Source organism: Phyllopteryx taeniolatus, chromosome 22 (genome assembly GCF_024500385.1).
Source record: "Phyllopteryx taeniolatus isolate TA_2022b chromosome 22, UOR_Ptae_1.2, whole genome shotgun sequence".
Classification (NCBI taxonomy): Eukaryota; Metazoa; Chordata; class Actinopteri; order Syngnathiformes; family Syngnathidae; genus Phyllopteryx; species Phyllopteryx taeniolatus.
The window spans coordinates 9,999,360-10,009,563 of NC_084523.1; the positions used below are offsets into that span (position 1 = coordinate 9,999,360).

Consider the following 10,204-nt stretch of genomic DNA (forward strand, 5'->3'; position numbering starts at 1 on the left):
TTTTTGTCTTGGAAAATTCCACAATAGGATTTTTTTTTATGCTTGTAAAATTGCACGAAACCTCAAGAAAAGTAAGTCATGAAAAATGAAAATGCAACATTTTGAGTTGCAATTATTACTGAAGACAATTCTTTGTTTCAATGAACATACAGCCAAGTTCCTGAAATATTGTTGATAATTGTGAAATCATTCCATCACACAATTCAGCTACATCTTGTCGTTTTCGTGACATCAAGACAAATGGTAGCAATTTTTTGGCATCGAGCAGCTGCCAATATTTTACCATCAAGCTCTACGACAGTAATAATATACTGCAGGTTTAGGTGCCATTTGGATGGAGACTTTTCCCTCTTCTGTAACTTTGGCAACTTGTCGCCCCGCCCCCATTTTCGGGAGCCCTACGCTGCTCACTAGCGCCGCCCGGCGGCTCCGACAAGCGCCCGCTGAGCATTTGGGGTGTCGACTTTTGGAGCCGATTTGCTGATCTTGTGCGCCTTTGGAATGTTGTGTTTTTGGCGGCCGGCAGATGTGGACTCGCCGACCGGGTAAGGCAGCGAAGCCGGTCTCCGGGCTGAGGAGGTCGTAAGGCCGTCCCAGCCCTCCTCAGAGCGGAGGCGGCCCCCGGCCGGGCGCCTAAAAGGCGGCCGGACGCGCTTTGCTTGCGTCAAAGGCGCACGGCAGCGCAGCATGCTGGCTCGCAAGAGCATCATCCCGGAGGAGTTCGGCCTGCCGGGGCTGGTGTCGCGCACGCCCCGCAAGCCGGTCTTCCGCGACCGGGTGAACAAGGCGCGCTTCATCGCCAAGAACGGCTCGTGCAACCTGGCGCACAAGAACATCCGCGAGCAGGGCCGCTTCCTGCAGGACGTCTTCACCACGCTGGTGGACCTCAAGTGGCGCTTCACGCTCGTCATCTTCACCACCACCTTCGTCAGCAGCTGGCTGCTCTTCGCCATGAGCTGGTGGCTGGTGGCCTTCGCGCACGGGGACCTGGACCCGCAGCGCCTCCACGCCGTGCACTGCGTCACCAACGTCAAGTAAGGAGTGGACGTGACGTCACCGTCTTCGGCCCCGCCCACCCTTCAGCCGCCCGCCTCCTCCGATTGGCCGCTGAAAGTGTCACGGTATCGAGCGATACGAGGCTGCCGATACCGGGCGCCGATATTTCCGTTCGCGCGGAGGATCGCCACATTTCCACGCGTGACGATGCGCCGTTCGCTCCGTGCAGGTCGTTCACGTCGGCCTTCCTGTTCTCCATCGAGGTGCAGGTGACCATCGGTTTCGGCGGCCGCATGATCACCGAGCAGTGTCCCGCCGCCATCACCGTGCTGATCCTGCAGAACATCGTGGGCCTCATCATCAACGCCGTCATGCTGGGTAGGCCGCAGTCGCCATCGCCGGCGCCACCGCGCGCCGTGACGCCGCCGCTTTTCGCTCCAGGTTGCATCTTCATGAAGACGGCGCAGTCCAACCGGCGCGCCGAGACGCTCATCTTCAGCCGCCACGCCGTCATCGCCGTCCGCAACAACCGCCTGTGCTTCATGATCCGCATCGGCGACCTGAGGAAGAGCATGATCATCGGCGCCACCGTCAGGCTGCAGGTCGCTTCTCGCCGTCGTCTCGTTCCGTAAACGCTGACGAGATTCGCCGTCAATAATCACGCAAAAACTCATTCCAGCGAGCTATATGACATACATTGATTGGATTGAACAATGAGTTCATATCTAATAATTCATTGATTACAACGAGCATGAATTATTTCATCAGAGCATTTATTTATTTCTTACGGGTGAAGTATTATTCCTGATATTAGTCAAATATATTGAATGTATGATTCGATTCATTCTTCTTATTAGGACGAATTTCCTTTTGAATAATAATATATAAAAAACAAAAAAAACAACAGCAGCGACAGCGCTTGGGGTCCGCTTAACGTCGGCAGACAGGAAGTCCCGAGTTTGACTTGCTCTGGTGTCGTTAGCAACTCCACCCGGCGTGTGTGACGTTGGCGCGCAGGTGGTGAGGAAGACGAGCACGCCCGAGGGCGAGGTCATCCCCATCCACCAGATCGACGTCCAGACCGAGAGCGCCGTGGCCAGCAACGACCTCTTCCTGCTCGCCCCGCTCATCATCTGCCACGCCATCGACAAGAACAGGTACGCGCCCGCGCCATCGGAACTCAACACGCTCAAATCCTTCCAATATCGCGAAAGGTCAATGTTGAAAGCGCACTCTTTTTTTCCAAAATAAAACATTTGAATGTCACACCACAAAAGTTGAATGACAAATTGTAAACAAATGTGAACATATGTCCCAACATGTAACACTTTTTACTTCATGAAAAAAAGGATCATAGCTTACTGCTGACATCGTAGATGGGCTCGCTCAAACTAGCGTGGCCTCTACGGTAATCGTAAACGTTCAAACGTGCGCTCCTTTAGCACGCACGGAGCAGCGGCGCACACAAACAAGCTTTTGGTTTGTTTGGTTTTGATCTGCTCTGCGACCTTCTCTGCCTCTTCTTCTTGCTTTGAATTACGCTGCGCATCTTCCAGTAGAGCTCAGCGCTGCCCGGCATGTTGTGGCCCAACGCGGTACTACACCGCGGCTGTAAATCGGTGCGGCGTGTGTGTGAGCGCAGTCCGCTGTACGAGCTGTCGGCCATGGAGCTGCAGTGCAGCGACCTGGAGGTGATCGTGATCCTGGAGGGCGTGGTGGAGACCACCGGCATCACCACGCAAGCCCGGACCTCCTACGTCTCCGAGGAGATCCAGTGGGGCCACCGCTTCGTCCCCATCGTGACCGAGGAGGAGGGCGTCTACTCGGTGGACTACTCCAAGTTTGGCAACACAGTGCGGGTCGGTCGCTCGGGCACCGCATTTCGAGTCCCCTTACTGCTCTTTTCAACGAGCGTTCGGCCTTTTTTCTCCTCTGTCAGTCACTGCGGTAAACAGCTGTTCGGTGTTTTCTATTTGCACATTGCATATTTCAGTCACTACAAGGGGGTACGCTCCTCTCAAACGTAGATTTGAAAACTGCTTTTCAATGGAAAGCGTTTTGAAGAGCTGTCGACTGTAGTGACCGAAACTGAAAACTGATTTTAAGTAGTGACGGATGCTAAACTCTCAGTCGTACGCCGTAGAAGGCTTGACCTTGTTGTCGTTGCTATGGCGACAGGTGGCCACGCCCCGCTGCAGCGCCCGCGAGCTGGACGAGAAGCCGTCCATCTTGATCCAGACGCTGCAGAAGAGCGAGCTGTCCCACCAGAATTCTCTGAGGAAGAGGAACTCCATGCGGCGCAACAACTCCATGCGCAAAGGCGGCGGCGGCGGCGGAAGCTTACGGCGAAACAACTCCAGCATGGTCTCGCCCAAGGTCCAGTTCTTCACGCCCGCCGAGGGCGGTCAGAGCGCGAACGCCGTCACCTGACGCGAGGCCTGCGTCCCGCTGCTTTGCCTCCCGCTCGCCCGTGTGACCTCTGCCCCCGTTGGACTTCTTCTTTGCCTTCTCCTAACATTTCTCCAGCTAACGCCAGCGCCGCACCTGCAAGACCGAGATGAGGGAGTTGCTTCCGGTTGCCATGGTTACACTTCACTCAGCACTGATGCAGAAAAAATAAATGATTTGCATATTTCTTTCAGGAGAAAATGTTGCCTTAGTACTCATAATCAACACTTTTTGTTATAATCAATTTTTGTCCATTAAAAAAATTATAATGGAATAAATCATCAACTTTCTGAGTATGAACATGAAGAAATTAAATAAATGGACACAAATTAACGTTTTGTGCATTTGTGTAAGAAAGACTCAGTGTATGTTGGCCATAAATTGTCGCTGATATAAATTAAACTCTACTCACAAAAAAACTTAACCCAACATGCTCGGTTTTATTTAAAAAATAAAAATAAAAAAATAGGACAAATATTTTAAATGACTTGATGCAACTATCCACTATACTCTGGATTCATAAACAACAAATAGACTAAAACAAAACACACAAACATAAACAATATAATTCATGAATAAATGAATACAATTTATAAGGTCAAAATGTAAAAATTGATACGCTGCATAAGGAGTATACGGTTGGCGCGCACGTTTTACGCCCGCTACATGGTGACGTCCAGACACGGAAGTATCAGGTGTTCATTAAATAAAATAAATGCACGACATAAGATAAATATAAACTGTTGGCACCCGCATTTTACGTTAGATACGTGTTGACGTCAGTGACTTGGAAGTGTCAAATGTTTGTTAAATAAAATAATTGAAAAGAAACAGATGCGTAAAAACGATAAACTTTTGTCGCGCACTTTAGACGTCACTGCGCCGTGACGTCACATACCCGGAAGTGTCAGATGTTTGCTTTGAAGGGGTCAAAGATGGCTGCAGCTGTTTGCAGGTCGCTGTGCAGCATGCGCAGCGCTCATCTTCTCAACAGGTCACAGCTGCTCACCGGACGTCGGTTGTACTCCGACGGAACCGAACCAGAACCAGAACCAGAACCGCTGACCGTGCGCAGGCAGGACAACGGCATCAGGTGACGAACTCGCTGGAGAAATGGAGCACATTCCCAAACATTCCGAAATAGGTCAACCGCGTAACACTGCAGTCTACTTGAATGCAACCAGTACGCGTCGCGTCGTTCAAGTCTTCATAAATCCGGCGTATTTTGTAACTACTTTCTGGCCACTTTATTCGTTTAGTGACCTTGTTTTCCTGCTTTGTATTTGTTGTAACGTGATGTCAATAAATGAAATGTGTGCATTAACGCATGTGCGTAGAAGGATAATACTGAACAATCCCCGAAAGAGAAACGCTCTTTCGCTGTCCATGCTGGAGTCTCTCCGAGGGGACATCCTGGCTGATGTGGACAGTCCGGATCTCAGAGTCATCATCATATCAGGTACGCCGTGAAAAGCCTTCGCAAACATTTGGACGGACACGTAGCCTCTGTTCGGCGCTCTTTGTAGTTGAAGTTCCACATTCCGTAGTATTTCAATCAAGGGGATGTATATGTAAAAGTTCAGTGAGTCTTGTGGCGTGTCGGTGTCAAGGAGCGATGTTGAAGTGAGCGCAGACTGTACAAGGCCAATATTTGTCGCCCGTGTTAGCCGAAGGCCCGGTGTTTTCCTCTGGCCACGACTTGAGGGAGCTGACGTCGGCCCGCGGTCCAGAGTATCACAGGCGCGTGTTTCGCACCTGCACACAAGTGAGTCACGTTCTTCACGCCGATTTATTATTTTTTTTTCCTTCCGTTTCTTCATTGACGCGTTTGCTGTGGCGCAGGTCATGACTCTGATACAGGACCTTCCCGTTCCCGTCATCGCCATGGTGAACGGCGTGGCCACGGCGGCGGGCTGCCAGCTGGTGGCCAGCTGCGACGTGGCGGTGGCGTCCGACAAGTCCACCTTCGCCACCCCGGGCGTCAACGTGGGCCTGTTCTGCTCCACGCCGGCCGTGGCCGTGGGCCGAGCCGTGCCCAGCAAGGTGCGCCGTCGACGCAGAAGTATGTGGTTGAGAATGCGTCAGGACGGCTGACTCGTGCGAGTTCGGCCGCGCTTTGAGCTACGGTTTTAATACACTTGTATCTCAAATCATCTTTTGCTATGGAAATGCCATTAATCCGGTCCAGCCTTCAAAAAAAAGGAAAGTTTAAATAAGAAAAATAGCACTCTATAATGTGTAATTATATAATTAAACAGAATGTAAAGAATGAAATGTTTTTTTTGGACACACTTTTGCATCACTTCAATCGACATTGTGCTGCTCCGTCTTGTGGCAAGGGGCATGATAATATACATATACGGATATACGTGGAGACGGTCACTCCTCAGTAAGCCGCAGTAATATTAGTCCTTTGCAGAGGATAAAGAATATATGCCTGTGACTGTTATCGCTCTGTGTGTCGCTCCACCGTTTGTCATCAACTATCCGTTGCCTAAAGGGTTATAACAGCGCAACGCTGATGCTATTTGTTAGCCTGTCTATGGCGTTTTGCATTGCTACTTTCTTGAAACGTGGAAGGTGAGACTTGAGCCTTGTGACGTGCGTATGTGACTTCCCCCCGGCAGGTTGCCATGGAGATGCTTTTCACGGGCACTCCCATCTCGGCCCGTGATGCTTTGCGGCACGGGCTGCTCAGTAAGGTGGTTCCGGAAGAGCGTCTGGAAGCGGAGACGTTGGCCGTCGCCCGGCGAGTGTGCGGGGCCAGCCGACCCGTGGTGGCCCTCGGGAAGGCCGCCTTCCACAGGTGCGCGCCGTTCACGCTGACACGATGATGTCGGCGCGCTCGCCTCGCCCACTTCGAGTCAGTTCCGTCTTTCTTCCCAAGGCAAATGTCTCAAAGTCGAGACGCGGCGTACGCCGCCGCCTCCGAGGCGATGGTGGACAACCTCGCTCTGAGGGACGGCCAGGAGGGAATTCGAGCCTTCGTGGAGAAACGCGAGCCGGTGTGGAGCCACAGAGCGGAAAGCGTCCACGACTGACCCCGTCTCCTTCGGACCTCAACTGAACCCGGCGTGCCTTGAAAAGTTGCATTGTTTAGATCCGTAATTGGAGAACGGACTCAATCAAGCTAAAAAAGGAAGCGCTCGCTGCGGGAGGACAGCGAGCGCTTACTGAAAGTTTCTCCATGGCGAGGATGATTGTGTCTTACCAATGCAAATAAAATATCAGTCCGTTTTCTCTCCTGCTTGTCCTTGAGCCCGTCCCAGCTGACTTCGAGCAAGAGGCGGGGTACGCCTCGGAAATGTTAGCGAGCGCACTTCAGAATCAGAATCATCTTTATTTGCCAAGTATGTCCAAAAAACACACACGGAATTTGTCTCCGGTAGTTGGAGCCGCTCGAGTACGACAACAGACAGTCAATTGACAGAGAACACTTTGGAGACAGAAAGACATTGACAAAAAAAACACAAACAAAACAGTGTTTTAGAATGTGGGAAAACACACAAACTCCACACAGGAAAACCAGAACTGAGATTCCAAGCCCAAACCGTCAGAAGTGTGAGGCAGACGTGCCGACACCAAAATAGAAAAACAAAAAAACTTTGAGTTGAATGGCAGTTGGCAAGCAATGTTTAAGTACATTACTGCCACCTAGTGGACCGGAGCGAGGATTATTAATATTGTAAGGCTAAGCATGGTTATTTTCCTTACTACTGATGTCATGTATTCATATTCTATCGTTACACTCTCCACACCAATAATGAGGTGTATTTGCCATACTGTATTAGAAGCAACCTTTTTGAAAAAATGTAGCGAACAACAAGCCTTTATATCTGTGACTAATACGTCAGTTCAGATTAAACCTTGGTTGTATAACCCGTCAAAGTTTCAGCAAGCAACGTGGAGGCCTTTTTTTGCCGATTTTCTGTGCGCGTCCGCGAAGGCGTCCTCCGTCCTTGTGATTTGCGCGCATGCGCAGTGCTGCCCGCCTGACCTTCATCTGCTAGCATGTTCGCCAGGACCAGCGCGTTGCTCTTCTCTCCGCAATGGTAGACAAAAACGTCGCATGATTCTTCTTCCTCCGCGCAATGGTGGACAAAAAGTCGCATGATTATTCTTCCAACGTTTTATGCTGTTTATCGCGAGCGCTTTAGACGTCAACGCTGTTGAGTGCAATGAAGGCTATCGGAAGCTAAAGGACGCGCTAATGCTAAATAACCGGATGACATTGTCTGCTTTTCACATCGTTTTCACTGACGCTGTTTTGCTTTTCGCATTTCAATTCAACATTTGCGCACAATGCAACGTTCGTCGCCTGAAAGTGTGTTTTGTCTTCGCAGCGGGCAGATCAGGAACATGGCCACCTTGAAGGACAGTAAGTTGCCGTCTTCTGCTCCCCGCAACGTCAAAGCTGGCGAGGAATAACAAAAAAGTCCTTTTTCTTGTCTCGTTGTGACAATGCTGGGACTGCAAGTCAACATTTTCACGCCCCAAATTCTCCGTTCATTCCCAGTGAGAGATTCAACAAGCGTTCCCATTCCAATCTCCAAATTCAGAAGTTTTTGCAAAAATGAACACATGATGCAAATTACTTTATTCCTTCTTCCTCCAACATTTCATGACTGATTGAAACTGTCCCACTACAAAATATTTTGCAGCTTTGAACAAAATCTGTCCGTTTGTGTGTGTAGTCACCATCCGCCTGAAGTCCATCAAGAACATCCAGAAGATCACCAAGTCCATGAAAATGGTGGCCGCCGCCAAGTACGCTCGGGCTGAGAGGCAGCTGAAGCCCGCCCGAGTCTACGGCACCGGCGCCCTCTGTACGTTCCGCCCGATTCGGACCGGCCACGTTTAAAAACGTGCCGGTGTTCACGCCTGCGCCCTGTCCTCCAGCTCTGTACGAGAAGGCGGGGATCAAGGCGCCCGAGGACGAGGCGACCAAGCACCTGATCGTCGGCGTGAGCTCCGACCGCGGCCTCTGCGGCGCCATCCACTCGGGCGTGGCCAAGAACATCAAGAACCAGATTGCCAACTTGACGGCCGGCGGCAAGGAGGTGATGGTGGTCAACGTGGGCGACAAGCTGAGAGGTCTGCTGCACAGGTAATCGTCGGCGCTTGCGAGTTGAGCTCAAACGCTTCCGGTGGCTTGACGGCGCGGTCGCGGTCGTCCTTCAGAACGCACGGCAAGCACATCGTGCTCAACTGCAAGGAAGTGGGCCGCAAGCCGCCCACCTTCGGGGACGCGTCCGTCATCGCCGGCGAGCTGCTCAACTCCGGCTACGAGTTTGACCGGGGAACCGTCGTGTACAACAGCTTCAGGTGGGCCGCGCCTTGACTTGCTTCTCAATATGGCGGTTTGGGGCGAAACAAAACAAAAATGGCTGACTCTTTCATCCCGTACAAATGTGATTCTCAATTTGAATTTGAATTTTTCTAATCAAGTTTTGCTCTGTTTTTTTCCCCCGATAAAGCAAGCTTTAAATCCAATATATTTTTGTTTGTTTTTCCCCAAGCATAACACTTGTATATCAATAATAGAAATATTTGTTTGCCCTAATTGTGTGACAGAAGTGGAATCTTGGAAGTCTTGTTGTACAATTGTTGAATTCACAGTGCTTTACTTGACCACGTTTTATCTCACAAATGCAGTTCCTCACAATTCTAAACATGACAGCATCAACTTCCACAGAAATAATAAACAAATATAGATAATGTAGAAAGTTGGACGTGTGTCAACTACCCCCCGCCCCGCAGGTCCGTCATCTCCTACAAGACGGCCCAGCAGCCGCTCTTCTCCACCGAGGCCGTCGCCGGCGCGGGTAAGCTCGTCGGCCGCCTTTCGCCCCAAAATCCTCGCCGCGCTAAAACCCGCGTCGTCGCCGCCGCCCGCAGAGGCCATGGGCGTGTACGACGACGTCGACGCCGACGTGCTGAGGAGCTACCAGGAGTTCGCCCTGGTCAACATCATCTACTTGGCGCTGCGCGAGTCGTCCACCAGCGAGCAGAGCGCCAGGATGACCGCCATGGACAGCGCCAGCAAGAACGCTTGTAAGCACAAAGTCCAAAGGGACCCCGACATCTTCCAGATTGCTTCATTTATGTTCAAATCTAAAACCTTCTCTGCGGGACCCCCCGCCCCCAATGTTCATTTGTTTTTGCTTTTTTGTTGTCACCTTTTTCACGCCTTTGGCGTTTGCGTGTTTGTATCTGTCCTCAGCCGAGATGATTGACAAGCTCACCCTGACCTTCAACCGCACTCGCCAAGCCGTCATCACCAAGGAGCTGATCGAGATCATCTCCGGAGCCGCCGCTCTGTAAGTCTCCCGCGGCATCTTCGGCGCCGTCTTCCTCTCCCTCGCTCAAAACCACGCTAATTGTCGATCTTGCGTCCGCCCGCCGCTCTGTGCCGAATTCAGGAATTGAGCCTCGCAGGAGGTAACCCGCTCCGAGTTAGACGCCCGCGTAGACTCGCTCCGATGCGTTTTAGTTGGCTCGCTTCTGCCTTAGCCACCGCTCTTCATTCGGTGCTCTATTTTTGATTTGGTTTTCATGTTTTGTGTTCTCTTCCCTCGCAGGTAAGCGACGAGACGGACGATTAAATGTGACGCAAACGAGTCCGGCCACGTTTATGTTTGTGTTTGTAAAATATACGTAGAGAATAAAACTCTTACACAATCACTGGCATTGTCTACACTTGTTTGTTTATTTTTTTTCTCATTTCATGCAAATAAAAAATAATTCAGACGAGTGTTTC

At 50.9% G+C, this 10,204-nt stretch overlaps 3 protein-coding genes across 6 annotated transcripts; all 3 read left to right on the plus strand.

The window, feature by feature from the left end:
* Positions 1 to 509: 509 nt before the first annotated feature.
* On the plus strand, positions 510 to 3,803 carry kcnj8 (potassium inwardly rectifying channel subfamily J member 8). 2 transcript variants are annotated; one of them, XM_061761358.1, is made up of 6 exons: positions 510 to 1,034; positions 1,226 to 1,374; positions 1,438 to 1,598; positions 2,014 to 2,153; positions 2,639 to 2,855; positions 3,175 to 3,803. In XM_061761358.1, exons 1-6 carry the CDS (start codon positions 688 to 690, stop codon positions 3,424 to 3,426), a joined length of 1,266 nt encoding a protein of 421 aa, XP_061617342.1. In that variant the 5' UTR covers positions 510 to 687; the 3' UTR covers positions 3,427 to 3,803. The 2 variants fall into 2 exon arrangements, with proteins under 2 accessions (XP_061617342.1, XP_061617341.1); XM_061761357.1 differs by having other exon boundaries at positions 1,226 to 1,598.
* A 517-nt stretch (positions 3,804 to 4,320) lies between these two features.
* echdc3 (enoyl CoA hydratase domain containing 3) lies at positions 4,321 to 6,684 on the plus strand. 2 transcript variants are annotated; one of them, XM_061761367.1, is made up of 6 exons: positions 4,321 to 4,537; positions 4,782 to 4,903; positions 5,112 to 5,209; positions 5,287 to 5,487; positions 6,072 to 6,250; positions 6,332 to 6,684. In XM_061761367.1, the coding sequence occupies exons 1-6, from the start codon at positions 4,356 to 4,358 to the stop codon at positions 6,483 to 6,485; spliced, it is 936 nt and encodes a 311-aa protein (XP_061617351.1). In that variant the 5' UTR covers positions 4,321 to 4,355; the 3' UTR covers positions 6,486 to 6,684. The 2 variants fall into 2 exon arrangements, with proteins under 2 accessions (XP_061617351.1, XP_061617350.1); XM_061761366.1 differs by having other exon boundaries at positions 4,321 to 4,903.
* Positions 6,685 to 7,374: 690 nt separating this feature from the next.
* Positions 7,375 to 10,128, plus strand: atp5f1c (ATP synthase F1 subunit gamma). Of its 2 annotated transcripts, XM_061761370.1 has the most exons (9): positions 7,375 to 7,496; positions 7,788 to 7,822; positions 8,139 to 8,270; positions 8,344 to 8,551; positions 8,626 to 8,769; positions 9,205 to 9,269; positions 9,343 to 9,498; positions 9,668 to 9,764; positions 10,026 to 10,128. In XM_061761370.1, exons 1-9 carry the CDS (start codon positions 7,456 to 7,458, stop codon positions 10,027 to 10,029), a joined length of 882 nt encoding a protein of 293 aa, XP_061617354.1. In that variant the 5' UTR covers positions 7,375 to 7,455; the 3' UTR covers positions 10,030 to 10,128. The 2 variants fall into 2 exon arrangements, with proteins under 2 accessions (XP_061617354.1, XP_061617355.1); XM_061761371.1 differs by lacking the exon at positions 10,026 to 10,128 and having other exon boundaries at positions 9,668 to 9,768.
* The last annotated feature ends 76 nt before the right edge of the window (positions 10,129 to 10,204 follow it).